Source organism: Lipotes vexillifer, unplaced genomic scaffold (assembly GCF_000442215.2).
Source record: "Lipotes vexillifer unplaced genomic scaffold, Lipotes_vexillifer_v1.1 scaffold1396, whole genome shotgun sequence".
NCBI classification, from domain to species: domain Eukaryota; kingdom Metazoa; phylum Chordata; class Mammalia; order Artiodactyla; family Lipotidae; genus Lipotes; species Lipotes vexillifer.
Genome location: NW_006777671.1, coordinates 821,943 through 837,285, shown reverse-complemented (window position 1 = coordinate 837,285; position 15,343 = coordinate 821,943). Strand labels below are relative to the sequence as shown.

The window sequence follows — 15,343 nt, the reverse complement described above, 5'->3', positions numbered from 1 at the left end:
GAGAGCGAGAGATCTCTATATATAATGGAATTTTATTCAACCATAGAAAGAATGAAATCTTGCCACTTGTGACAACATGGATGGAACCTGAGTGCACAATGTTAAGTGAAATAAGACAGAAAAAAGCAAATATTGTATGACGATCTCACATATATGTGGAATCTTAAAAAAAAAAAACAAGAAAACAAGCTCATAGATAAAGGGAACAAACTGACGGTTGGTTGTTGGAAGCTTGGAAGCAGGAGGTCAGGAGTGGGCAAAATGGTGAAGGGAGCCAAAAGGTACAAGCTTCCAATTATAAAGTAAATGTAAGTCACAGGAATACACTGTATAGCATGGTAACTATAGTTAATACTGTATTGTATATTTGAAAGTTGCAAAGAGAATAAATCTTGAAAGATCTCATCACAAGAAAAAAAATCCTGTAACTGTTTTTGGTGACACTGTCTAGGTGTTAACTAGACTTACGGTGGTGATCATTTCTCAATATTTATAAATATCAAATCATTATGGTGTACACCTGAAACTAATATAATGTCGTACGTCAATTATACCTCAATGAAAACAAGGAAAGAAACAAACAGAAGAGATTATCTTCATTTTCTTCAGTAACAAACTTAAATTAAAAAAAAAGTCTTCTAACTACACCAAATACAGTGTTCTCTCCACTAGACTTTAACTTAGTTGACTCAAAGTGTCTAACTCTGTAGTACAAAGCCAACAAATTAATCTAGCAAATCAAAGACCACAGAGCATCTGTATCATTCAGTGTAGAGTTCAATGCTGTATTCTGATTACCACATTTCCTAATCTCATAATTCTCTTTCTGAATGCGTATATAGCTGTTCATTTACTCTTTGTTTTCAACTAGAGTACAGCTAATTTACAATATTGTATTAGTTTCAAATGTACAGCAAAGTGATTCAGTTATACATATTTTCTCTGATTTTTTTTCCATTATAGGTTATTACAAGATATTGAATATAGGTTCTTGTACTATACAGTAAATCACTGTTGTTTATTTTACGTACAGTGGTGTGTATCTGTTAATCCCATACTCCTAATTTATCTCCCCCCCCACCTCTTTCTCCTTTGGTAAACATGAGTTTGTTTTCTATGTCAGTGAGTCTGTTTCTGTTATGTAAACAAGTTCATCTGCATTATTTTTTTAGTTCCACATATAAGTGATATTATATATTTGTCTTTCTCTGCCTAGCTTACTTCACTCAGTATGATAATCTCTAAGTCCATTCACATTGCTGCAAATGGCAATATTTCATTCCTTTTTATGGCTGAGTAATATTCCTGTGTGTGTGTGTGTGTGTGTGTGTGTGTGTGTGTGTGTGTACACACCACATCTTCTTGATCCATTCATCAGTTGATGAACACTTAGGTTGCTTCCATGCCTTTGCTACTGTAAATAGTGATGCTATGAAACATTAGGGTGCATGTATATCTTTGAATTAGAGTTTTCATCTTTTCCAGATCACATGGTAACTCTATTTTTAGTTTTTAAGGAACCTCCAGACTATTTTCCATAGTGACTATACCAATTTACATTCCCACCAAAAGTGTAGGAAGGTTCTCTTTTCTCCACACCCTCTGCAGCATTTATTTGTAGACTTTTTGATGATGGCCATTCTGACCAGGGTAAGGTGATACTTCATAATAGTTTTGGGTTTTTTTTGTTTTGTTTTGTTTTTTTTGCGGAACGCGGGCCTCTCCCATTGTGGAGCACAGGCTCCGGACGCACAGGCTCAGCGGCCACGGCTCACAGGCCCAGCCGCTCCGCGGCATGTGGGATCTTCCTGGACCAGCACACGAACCCGTGTCCCCTGCATTGGCAGGCGGGCTCTCAACCACTGCGCCACCAGGGAAGCCCTCATTATAGTTTTGAATTGCATTTCTCTAATAATTGGCAATGTTGAGCCTCTTTTCATGTGATTGTTGGCCATCTGCATGTCTTTGGAGAAATGTCTATTTAGGTCTTCTGCCCATTTTTTGATCAGGTTGCTTTTTCGCACTCACTCTTCAACTTATTCTTTTTCATATTAATTTCTTTCTTTTAGCTGGACACAGTTATCTCATCTCCTTTCCAAAGTTCTATGTTGAATGCTACTACAACAGACAGCAATTTTTGCCCAGATTTCCAAAGAATATTCTTTATTTTTACAGTTCTACAGACATTTGTTAGATTTTCTGATTGCTTTGCCACCTAATTGTGACACTGGATTTTTGGTTAGGAAAAATTTTGCAATGTTATGTGTAGACTCTTGGTTTTTAAAAGCTGATCCATTTATTTTGTATTCTGCTTCATATTTTTCCAGCTGATGGTTTTATAACTGAATGGTTTTATAACTGATGGTTTTATAACTAATTTTAAATTTTACTTGCCACATGCAATTGAGCAACAAAATCAGTTTCAAACCATCTGGATATCTTTAGTTCTCTAGTGATGGTTTTTTATTCTCCCTGGCTTTCTGAAACAAACTTAGAAAATTAGAAGCTTTATAGTAATTAAAATGCAATGTTTAAAATCTAAATATAAAAATCACAGCCTAATGTTTGTCATATTTGAATTCTAGAATAATTTGAATATCAAATCTAATAATTACCAAGAAACAATCAATGTGTCTGAAAAATTCTCAAGAATGCACAGTGAACATGTGGAAAGTTAAAAATAAAGACTATTTTTGGTAGAGTTTAAGTATTGCAGTATACTGGGAAGTGGTATATTGAGGAAGAATAGGGAGACTGATACACTATAACACAGATTTCAAGACAGAATTCTGCTTTAATCACCTACTGTGGTGAATCACATTATTAGGTTTTCTAATATTAAGCAAACTCACCTTAGTCATGATGTATTATCTCTTTTGTATACTATCAGATTTGATTTATTAACATTTTATGTAGAAGTGTGTCCTCTGAAAATGTAGAACTTTCAAAATTTTATGTGCAGCTAAATTATAAGTAGTAGAAATATTAGGAAATGTTTTAAGAATTAAATTATAGGATACCCAAGGGCTTCCCTGGTGGCGCAGTGGTTGAGAGTCCGCCTGCCGATGCAGGGGACGCGGGTTCGTGCCCCGGTCCGGGAGGATCCCACATGCCGTGGAGCAGCTGGGCCCGTGAGCCATGGCCGCTGAGCCTGCGCATCCGGAGCCTGTGCTCCGCAACGGGAGAGGCCACAACAGTGAGAGGCCCGCGTACGGCAAAAAAAAAAAAAAAAAAAAAAAAATTATAGGATACCCAAAAAGAAAAATCTGAGTGAATAATGCAAATGACATACAAAAACATTAAAATGTAAATATATTTACAATTTTATTTTTATAATTATTAAACATCTTTTCAATAAACTGATTTACTTGTAAACTCTTAGATAAGTAAAGATTCATGAAAGATCATTGGCATAGTCTGAAAAGCTGTTTAAAGAAACTGAAAGGCAATCAAAAAAATCAAGATTAGCCTTTATTAAAGAAACAACAACAAAAACCACAAAACTATATAAAGCTGTTCACTTCTATCCATGAACATTTTGTTGTAATGAAAAGAATACAGAATATTGAAATTCAAAAAAAAAGTACTTACCTGCCTTCTATACTCTAAAAGAGAGTCATATAGCTTCCACCCGTTTTCAGGGAATACTTCTTTGTACTCAAAAGCAAAAAGAGGCTACAAAAAGTAAAGAGTTAATAGCTAAAAAAGACATTTAAGAAGGTAATGAATCAGAAATGTAACCTTATCATACCCCAAGTTTTCATTTACTTATCTGTAAGGATATTTTGTATTGGTATTCTTCTTTATATTGTTGTTTTAGCTTTTGTTTTATAATTTTGAAAACTTACCTTTTTTTATATTTTCAAGCACAAAGGTCTGCCACCAAGATTTATCAAATGCTAACATATCACCATGTTTCCTTCAGATATCTTTGGTAACTGTTTTAGGTTTACTTCTAAATAATGAAAGATATTACATAAAAAAGACATCTTCTGATATAATTAATTAGTTTGACATCACAGATATCAGCAGTTAAGCAGCTTTAAGGATTATGCTACATTTTCTAAGACATACTGAATAAACTTTTTAATTTGGGGCTTGCAATCTGTACCAAAAAAGAAACTTTAACTTATCATTAATGTAGACAGAATAGCAGGAACAACTATGATGATAAACACTCAAACTCGAGTCAGAAGACCAGGATTGATTCTAAATTTTACTTCTTACTAACTACGCCACTGAGTCAATTGTTTACCTGCTCCTGGTTTCAACTTTAAAATATGGATAAATAATATTTAGCACCACAGGGCTACTGTAGAAGTTAGATTATATAAAATAAATGAGGAAACCTAGTACTGTTAATAGCACACAGTAGGAACTCAGTTCTAAGTATTTATCTACCCTTCCCTCCTGAAATTGCTAGACTTAACTCTCAGCTCTCAATTAAAAAGATTTCACATCCTAATGAAAACCACATACAGCTTTTCATCATGGAAATACCCTGGATAGAAAGATCATATAATGATAGAATGTCAGTCTGCAGGGATGGACCTCAGAAATCAGCTAGTCCAGCTTCCTCATTTTATACCTTAAAAAGCTGGTCCTATAGATTAAACCTAAACTAGACATCTGGCAAAGTGGGACTGTAAACAGAGAGATTCTAAATAGCCTAGTTTCTTGACACTACACCAATAATTATAATATAGCTTTTTCAAAGATGAGAAACCTCTTACCAGGTTATTAGAGACAGGAAATGCATATTTCATTAGATTCTCAAATATAGATCTTCTTGTTCGTCCCTCAGGTTTATGAGCAAACCGTAAGTTCCGGATATCCTAGAAAAGAGTTATGATCCAAGTCACCTATCATTGTTTGTTCACTTTTTATTTAATGAACAAATAAGGCAACTATTTGTTCATTAAATAAAAAGTGAATGAATGTGGGATACAAAAACAGACAACAGCTCCTGGAGGCAGGGAAATTACAATGTCTTATTGAGAGAAACAAAAATAAACACAAGACACTCTGATACAAGGGAGAATTCAGAGGACGGGAAAATTTCCCTCTGCTTATGAACAAAAGATAGGCCACTGAAGGAGCCAGCATCTGATGTAGGCACTGGAGATTAGAGATACTATACCTGAAGTCATGAAATTACATGGCTGAAACACACTATCAACATTATGCCCTGGGACTTCCCTGGTGGTCCAGTGGTAAAGAATCCACCTTCCAGTGCAGGGGACGCGGGTTGATCCCTGGTCAGGGAACTAAGACTCCACATGCCACGGGGCAACTAAGCCCCCTCACCACAACTACTGAGCTCACGTGCCTCAACCAGAGAGCCCACTTGCCGCAACTACAGAGCCCACGTGCTCTGGAACCCCCAAGCCACAACTACAGAACCCACATGCCACAACTAGAGAAGAGAAAACCTGCACACCACAACTAGAGAGAAGCCCACGCACCGGAACAAGAGATCCCGTGTGCCTCAATGAATATCCCACATGCTGCAACTAAGACCCAACACAGCCAAAAATAAATTAAATAAATAAATAAATCTTAAAAAAAAAAAATTATGTCCTTTCCCTGTGAAAGCCCAATGTCTGTTATGAATTTCCCTATTAAAAACCTGATTAGCTGTTGTTATATTTCATAAATGTCTTCATTCCTATTATGCTTGGTGATCATTTGCCTATTTATAATCCCTTGCCAGGACTCATTTCCATTGGATCTTCAATTCATAAGGCTCCTGCTACTAGACTGACAGAACCAAACTCTGCCTAAAGGTCTCCCTCCAGTCCACGTCCCAAGTTCTTCAACTATCTACTAGCAAAAACTTTGAATAGTTTGACTGATATCATCCAGGCTCTAAAGTCAGATCTAAAGAGCAAAATTCCCTTCCCTTATTTGTTCTCAAGCAGTTTTCTATGCTCAGGCTGAATGTAGATATTCATGTTCCAATTTACTGAGATCTTAATAGCACTAAGAAAATAAACGGGATTATGAATAATTTCAAGACTATTCATTTTATTTAAGTGGTTTCATCTAGACAGAGTTCAAAATAGCTTTATTCCACTGAATTCTGTAAAACTGAGCACACAGACACTCCACTACAATGCACCTACAGAACATGAACAAGTAGAACATTTTATTATAAATCTGATCCAAAATTAGAATGCCAGCTCTACCACCTTTTAAAACAAATGTGTGAGAACTTAAGCTGATATTTTGTTTTTCATCAGTAAATACCTTTACAACTAATAGAGATATTCATAATCAGTCTGTTAAACAGAGCTCTCCAAAAGTACCATAGCAGGGGCCCTACAAATGTCTGGGTTTATTGATAATGATCAAAATTTCAGTCACCCTCTTTCATGTCCTCTTATATTCTATGCTCTATTTACTCTTTAGACCACAGAAGAGCAATCAGGAGACAATGTGCCTGTCACACAACTGACACAGCTATTATACTCTTAGAGCCCTTCCAACTATAATGGAAAACCACACAAATAATTACTAAGTCATTAGCTTTAATACTATATTCATAAAGCTTCTAAGATTGTCACGAGAAAGGATTTTGAAAGCTATGCATATGCTGTTGCTTTTACTCTTTTGGCACTCGCAGAACAGCAAAAGAAAGGAAAAAGATGATCTAGAAGTGAGATGTACACAGCTGTTAATTAGGCTATATAGTAAGGAGAACAGTGACCTTAGAAGTGGCAATGGTATTAAATATTTATGACTGAATGTTAAGATTATAACAATCTAACTCATTCAAGTATCAATGCACTTAAGGAATACTAGTTAGATAAGAAAATACACAAGGTCTATAACATGAAGTTTTCCTCACCATTGTTTTAGAAGCAGAAAAATTATGAGAACTAGAAATAGGAAAGAGAGGTGATTGTATCACAATCAGTTCCTCCACTACAGAGTACTATGAGCCTTAACTGCTCAGAGCCTTATGTTTCTAATTTGTAAATTAAAGGTAATAATGTCCATCATGCTTACTTCAGGATTTTTATGAGGCTCAAAAATGAAATAATGAATGTGAGAGTACTTTGTGTTCAGTCCAAAAAATTCAAGTCTAATTCACGACGAATCACCTAATTCACGACGAATCACTCCTAAATGTTGTTTTCTTCTACCAGAATGACACTTCTAGAATGAAATCCATTTGATACTTTGGAAGTTTCTAAAATATCTATTTAATAGAAAGCTTTTCAAACAAAAAAAAATTGCATATGTATTACAACGTTTACCTTGCACACAGTTTCAAGTCCGTAAGAGTTTTCACCTCGACTAGAAGCACCACCAATTTTTTCTACTCTACTTATAACACCAAGAGAAGCATCTAAAACAAATGGGGGATCCTAAAGGAAGGAAAAAAAAATTAAAACTGAGCAACTGATACTGTACAATTGTAGTTGAGAAAAATATTAACTAGAAATGCTTTAATTAACAATGACCAAAGATGAACAAACAACATACAGATGTACATATAAAAATCTGATCCAACAAGCCTTACCCGTTCCATGCTTTTGAAATATAACCTGTAATTCGTAACAGTCAGAGTTCCTCGTACAGCACCAGTGAATGGACATATATAAGTTACATCTTTGGCTGAAAAGGAAAAGAGCCCACAATTTACTATACATTGTGCACTATTAAAAACTGCACTATCATCTTTTCACAAACAAAATTTAAAAGAATTCTGATTGCTAGTCTAAATTATGATCAAAAAAATCACAGAATCAGTGATTCAAAGAGACCTCAAATGCCAAATCCAAGCTTCTAACCACACACTAATCCGGGGAAGGAATGTAGAATAAATGGGAAGGACTGAAGAAGCAGAGGGACATCCTTCACCCTGAGACAGACACAAGGAAACAAAGATAGCCACTCTCCCTGATGGACAGACGAGGTGTGGCAGTTGGAGTAGTGAGTGGAGGAGTAGTGGTAAAGGTGGGAACAACAGTAAATGTCTCAAGTCACAGTCACCAAACATCTAATCATAGTTCCTAGATCATCTCTCCAATCTGCTGGTCTTCTTCTAGCCACAGTCTAGTGTGTCACCATTCCTCTAACTATACAATACCTAAAACATAACAACAGAAACTCCTGACCTGATTATATTTATACAGAAAATACTGTACAGAAAATGAAACATATATGAAATAGATTCTTAGAAAAAATAACAGTACAATAAGAGGGTATTATATTCCTGACCGAGCAACAGATGTCAAACTTTGTAGAGAAATAATCACAAGCATTGTTTAATTAAATGATAAATGATGAATCTATACAGTATTATTGCTTTTTAAAACGTGTTAATTAAGCAGGGTAACTCAGCTACCACCAGCTCAAAATAATATTTAATATGGTAGAGTTCATATGCCCAATACAAAGGTTTTTTTGTATCTTAAAACATTCATAAATCCCTGCTATGTCATTACTGTAGCAAAGCAGCAGATAAAGGAACATCTTCATTGTTCCAAGAAACTAAAGCACAATTAGGAGCAAAAAATTTTTAAGAACCTTTCAAGGGGCTTCTGGGAAAACTTGGGAACATGAAATATGTTTAATAAGGTATTGATCTTCCTTGACTTTGCTTTCTATTCCTCACTTTGAAGGACTGACCACTTTGTATGGAATTTGAAATGAGACTGATCTTCCAACAAACATTTCTAACCTTCAAAATAGCTCCCTTGGGAATGTTCAAGTATGAGCTAAATTATTTGAATCATTGTTTCCAATGCATTTCCAATGCTTCATTTAGAGGAAAGGTATTAAAATTAAATAAACCAATCATTATAGAAAGATACATAAGCTTGCCTTGCAGACATTTTCTTGCCCTTATGAATTTTTATCTCAACTGGGAAAGCTTTATTCAATGTTACTAAAGACATTTCTTGATTTTTTCCAGAGCCAATTTTCTTCACTCACACAAGAAAATCAGTCTTATTATTCTATATTCTACTACAGGATATGTCCCTCTTAGTCCCAGCCCAAAGTTTTTGTTACAACTTCCTTTATTCTAAAATCATGAAATAATATACATGAAAGTGCTTCCAAAATTAAAAGTACTCTACTAGATATCGGGTTGGCCAAAAAGTTCATTTGGTTAATGAATACGTTATTCAATAAAGTTCTTGATGAAAATTACTTATAACCGAACGAACTTTTTGGCCAATCCAAGGGTTTATAGCTATGTTACTATTATCATCATTAGGCTTGGCTTTGCTCTGTCCCTTTTATCCTTTTTCCTCAGGCTGGTGGCAGCTAAGTCACTCTGAAGAGAGAATTTATGCCTAGCAGAGTTTGTACCAAGTAGAAGAGAGACTGTGATTAGGAATCTTAACCAGAGCGAATGACAATAGTAACAACCAGCACTGACAGCCTAGCACTTCAGAATTTATAAAGTACTTTTTACCTGAGTACCTCCCTTAACCTTCAAAACAACCTTTAAATATAAAACCTCTAATTACCTACAATTTTTAGATGAGAATACCAGGGCTCAGAGAAGTAAAACAAATTGTCTAATGTTTCAGAACCAGTAACTGCTAAGATTAGGACTTGAATGCAATTCCTATGAGTGCAAATTCAAATTTCCTTCCACCACATCATGCAAAGCTAAGCCACTCAAGTAGCACAGTCTGTCTCCTGTGTTAAAGGGTGAAATACTGCCGTCTGGGGCCACCTCTACTGCTGATGTGTGCAGGCCACAATATCCTGAGACTGTTGCTGCTACTGTTAAAGCATTCTGTTGATGTTCCTAACACTACTCTTTTAAAAAATGTCTAAACTGCAGATTTACATGAGACCAACTAAGAATGTCTTTTCTGTATGAAGTAATACACTCAAGGTTACCTGCCTTATCCTTTGTATTACATTTAATTTTTTGAAGAATAATCAAGTCTATACAGATGACTTTGAATCAGAATATTTTATTTAATATATGTTATTCCTCTGAATTTTGCCATACTGATACTGCCTAGTGGTACCAAAAGAGCTTAGGTTTACCAATCCTCTCAAATTTTCTCTGAGCTCACAAAGAATCAATAATAGTTTCCATGAGGCAGACCAAAATGACTTTGAGAATACATATCTATAAGGATGTAAAATATATAAAATGTAATATATGGAAGCATGCAATCTGTGCAGAAAGAGAGGCACAAAAACATACTCTAAGTAATACAAAGAAGGAAAGTCCATTAAGCTATGGGATCGGAGAAGGTTCAAGGAACACAGCCATGTGAGTTGTGCCCCAGTGGTTGGTATCCTTTTAATGGGTAGAGATGTTGATACAGCACTCAATGCAGAGAAGAACCTAAACTAAAATACAGAAGTAAGAAAGTAACTATTTGGACAAGGTAAGTATATAGTCTGGATCTCTCTAATTTATATATCACACTCTCTTCATTCCTTCTCAATATCCCTCCCTGGCTCCTCTTCTACTATTTACCAAAGCTATGTTCTTGGCCCTCTTTTTACTCCATACATTCTCTGGGTTATTTTCCTCCTTTCATTTTCAACTAATATCCATATTCTGATGATTCCAAAATGTGTACTTCCAGCCCTGCTCTCTCTCCCAAACTCTTACAAGTTTCTCATAGGTACCTGAAATTCAATGTACATAGATATTATACCAAGGGCTCATGAAAATGAAAGAAAAAGATATCATTCAAGAAATTTTTAGAGATTACTCCTCTGGATCTGGTAACTGATTGAATGTCAGAGTTCAGAAAAAAAGAGCAGCTGATGGGGCTTCCCCGGTGGCGCAGTGGTTGAGAGTCTGCCTGCCGATGCAGGGGACACAGGTTCATTCCCCGGTCTGGGAAGATCCCACATGCCGTGGAGCGGCTGGGCCCGTGAGCCATGGCCACTGAGCCTGCGTGTCCAGAGGCTGTGCTCCGCAACGGGAGAGGCCGCAACAGTGAGAGGCCCGCATAGCACAAAAAAAAAAAAAGAAAAGAAAAGAAAAGGAGTAAATTTAGAGATAAAGGTGATGACAGTTTTGGAGATGCTGAGCATAAGGGATATCTACAGAATATCCAAGGGCATGTGTCTAAGACACAGGCATTTGTTTTATACATATTAAGACAGAGGTTCACACTAGAAGTAACAAATTTTGGAGTCATCAGTAAATACATGGTAGGTAAAGCTACTAATTTAGATATGATCAACTAAAAAGAGCAAATAGGAGAGCAAAGGGAAATGAGCCAAGGATGAAGTCCTAACTGGAGTGTTGCTATCTAAAGGAGGGGAAGACAACAAAAGAGATTGAGTGGTAACTTGAAAATCTTTCATAAGGTCATTTATCATAGTGGAAATAGCATATGCTTTAGGCTCAGAAGAGGGAAAAAAAATTGTCTCAGTGCTAGCTATAACTAGCTAGGTAGTCTCCCTATGCCTTAGTTTCTTCATCTACAAAATGGGATTAATATCTTCCTCAGAAGATCACTGTGTGGATGATTAAATGAGACAGTAAGCACTTAATAGTGATAACTACTGTTATTATATAATATCCAGTGGTAATAACACATAACACCTAACTTAGTAGGTAGCTCAGCAGAACAAGCTTAGGATACCTGAGGTGAGTAGGGGGGGAAAAAGGAATGTGGAAGTATTCAATCAAGAATTAAAAGAAAGAAGAGAGAAATGCTAAGTGTGAAGGAACTAAATGTACCTCAGGCAATAACAACACATTTAAGGGATAGGTCCCCTTTGGCTTGCTTATTTTTACACAAGGAAATGACATGTGACCAGGGGAAATTAGGCATTTATTAAGTGCTTTTTAAAATTATGATTGATAATCAAATGAAAGGTGCTGTTTACTCTGACTGAAAAACCATCTACTGTATTCTCCTATACATTACTTTATTTCTCAAAAGCTATGAGTATTTTCTTTTAATGACTGAATAATATTCCATTGTATATATATAAATATATAAACATACCACATCTTTTTTTCAATCATCTTATGTTATTTCTTTACAGAGTTCTTTTACAAACACAAGCATACAATTTTTTCTTTTCTTAATTGAAGTATAGTTTCTATACCATATTATGTAAGCTATAGGTGCACATATGGCGATTCACAATTTTTAAAGGTTTTATTCCATTATAGTTGTTCTAAAATACTGGCTATATTCCCTGTGTTGTACAATATAGCCTTGTAGCTTATTTTATACCTAATAGTTTGTACCTCTTAATCTCCTACCCCTATATTGCCCCTCCCTGCTTCCCTCACCCAACCTGTGACCACTAGTTTGTTCTCTATATCTGTGAGTCTGCTTCTGTTTTGTTATATTCACTAGTCTGTTGTACTTTTTAGATTCTACATATAAGAGATATCATACAGTATTTGTCTTTCTTTGACTTATTTCACCTAGCATAATGACCTCCAAGTCCATCCATGTTGCTGTAAATGGCAAAATTTCACCTTTTTATGGCTGAGTAATATTCCATTTTACACACACACACACACACACACACACACACACACACACACACCACAGCTTCTTTATCCATTCATCTATTGACAAACACTTAGGTTGCTTCCATATCTTGGAAACTGTAAATAATGCTGTTATGAACACTGGGGTGCATGTATCTTTCTGAATCAGTGTTTCGGGGGGTTTTTTTCCAAACAGGAGTGGAACTGCTGGGTCATAAGGTAGTTCTATATATACCTCATCTTCTTTATCCATTCCTCTGTTAATGGACACCTAGAAAAGACTGAAATCTTGCCATCTGCAAGAACATGAATAGACCTGGAGGGTATTATATTTAATGAAGTAAGTCAGACAGAGAAAGACAAACACCATACCATTTACATATACATGGAATTAAAAAAACAAAGGAACAAATATAACAAAACAGAAACAGACTCACAGATACAGAGAACAAACTAGTGGTTACTAGAGGGTAGAGGGGTGGGGAAAGGGGCAAAACAGGTAAAGGGGATTAAGAAGTATAAACTACCAATTGTAAAATAAATAATTTACAAGGATGTAATGTGCAGCACAGGGAATATAGTCAATATTTTATAACAACTTTGCATGTTGTGTAATCTATAAAAATATCAAATTACTATGTTGTATACCTGAAACTAATACTGTAAGTCAACTATACTTCAATAAATAAATAAACATCTTAAAAATTTAAAAAGCAATGGGTATTTTGTAGATCACCACGCAAGAGAAACAAAATAAAAGCATGAGGACCAAAAAATAGCTTAAAAGTACGTTTCCAGTTTCCAGTCCATACAGTAAGTTAATGCTTAGTTATTTATGCTGGACAAAGAAAGGCACCTACATGCAAACGGCTTGCTTTGCAATGGCGATGAAATATATTTATCCAAAATTGACAAATTTAATCAGAGTAGGAAAAAATAAAGAAGCAAAAAGAGAGAATGTGCTTTAAGAAAAATTACTTGTACAAAGTGACAATTCAATTTTTTTATCTATGCAAGCCACTGTCTTACTGCAGTAATTCAAAATAATGAAATTTACTTTCACGAAATTCAGCAACAGTTTTTAAAATAAGTTACCTACTTTCAGTGAAAGTAAAGCAAACCAGAAAAGCAGCAGAATATCATTCAACTTTCATGTTTCCCAGTAGTCCAAATCCAAACACAACCAACAGGTCTAGACTTAAGCTTACAGAACACACTGGATGCTGGGAAGGCTGGCGGTAATGAGTCCACCAAACAGGAGGTGTCTAGGCAGTGAGCCTGTTCTCTGTACACTGAGAGTACTGAATAGTCTGTACAGTCACAAAGGAGGAAATTCGACAAAAAATACCATTACAGACCCATGTCTTTAATATTTTCTCCTGGAAGTAAGGGTGGTTCTTCCATTTCTGCTAATTTGTTAGACTCCCTCAGGACCTGGATTGGAAAGGGGAGGAGAGAGCAAGAAAAGAAACATTTTTTTTATTCAAAGGCTAATTTTTTACTCAAATTTCAACTGTGTATACTTGGTCTTATTTAAAGTTATGAACTATATCACATATACTGCTTTAAATCAAATTATAAAGACTATAATGCTGGCATGTGTAACATGTGAAGTTGCTGTTTTTCTACAAAACATGTACTGAGTGCCTACTCTGTATAAGGTACTACAAAAAACACTACGTTTTCTCACTGACTCCTACAACAGCCCTGTAAGAGTAGGTATTATCATTCTCATTTCCTAGATGAGGAAAAAGAGGCCAGAATTAACTTGTTCAAGATCCTATAGCTAAAAAGTGCGTGGGCGCGCAACTGTCATATGCTAAATATCACAATTGTAATATGATAAATATCGCAATTGTCGTATGCTAATATCGCAATTGTCGTCGTATGCTAGATACATCCCGCTAACTGCCAAAAGCCTCCCCTTTCACCTCTTTCACTGCTAAACAATAACCTTCTCTGTCGCCAGTCCTTTACCTCCCATTAATTCCTCAACCTTCTGCAATCTGGCTTTGCGACCTAACCCAACCCCTTCCAGGGAACCTGCTTTCTCCCCAGTAACCTCCTCAGTATTAAAGACAATGGGTATTTCTCAGTCTTTATTTCTATCTCCTAGCTACATGTGATACTATCTGCACTTGCCTGCTTCTTGAAAGTACACTCTCCTGGCTAAACTCTTCCTTCTCTGGCCATTCTTTTTCAGTGACCTTTACATGCCCTTTTCTCAACCCTCCCTATTTCTTCAAGGTTTGTCCATTTCTCACTTTACTTATTTCCTGTTGATTTCATACCTTATCTATGACATTACCTAACTTCAATCTACATTGTCAGCTGAGATTTTTCTTGGACTCTAGTTCCATACATCCAACTGCTTAATGTTCCTCTCCATCTAGATGTCTCACAGACACTCTGAACTCAACAGATTTAAAATTGATCTGTGTTCCATACTTAGCAAGAGGCACTACCATCCATTTGGTTGTCCTAGCCTGTCTGGGGGGAGGGCGGAGCAGTGGTCTCTGTGAGCAGACTCAGGCCTTCTACTTCAACCTCAAATTGTTTCATTAGACTGAGAACCAATACTACTAGAAAAAAGATTCTCAATTTTTTGTAAAATAGCTTTTGACTTTTATTTCCTTCCATCCAAAAGGAAGACTTAAGAGTCCTCAAAAGAAGGTAAAAGGGAGGGCTTCCCAGCTGGCGCAGTGGTTGGGAGTCCGCCTGCCGATGCAGGGGACGTGGGTTCGTGCCCAGGTCCGGCAGGATCCCACATGCCGCGGAGCGGCTGGGCCCGTGAGCCATGGCTGCTGAGCCTGCGCGTCCAGAGCCTGTGCTCCGCAACGGGAGAGGCCACAGCAGTGAGAGGCCTGCATACAGCAAAAAAAA

The 15,343-nt window shown here is 36.3% G+C and overlaps 1 protein-coding gene across 2 annotated transcripts in view; it reads right to left on the bottom strand.

The window, feature by feature from the left end:
- Positions 1 to 15,343, bottom strand: part of MTMR2 (myotubularin related protein 2) — a 109,174-nt gene that overhangs the window by 33,408 nt on the left and 60,423 nt on the right. For both annotated transcript variants that reach the window (XM_007451253.1, XM_007451254.1), the window contains 5 exons: positions 13,819 to 13,894; positions 7,529 to 7,623; positions 7,263 to 7,373; positions 4,734 to 4,835; positions 3,592 to 3,675 (listed from right to left, as the gene is read on the bottom strand). In XM_007451253.1, the coding sequence (XP_007451315.1) occupies positions 3,592 to 3,675; positions 4,734 to 4,835; positions 7,263 to 7,373; positions 7,529 to 7,623; positions 13,819 to 13,894 (468 nt within the window). The remainder of the gene's footprint in view (positions 1 to 3,591; positions 3,676 to 4,733; positions 4,836 to 7,262; positions 7,374 to 7,528; positions 7,624 to 13,818; positions 13,895 to 15,343) is intronic.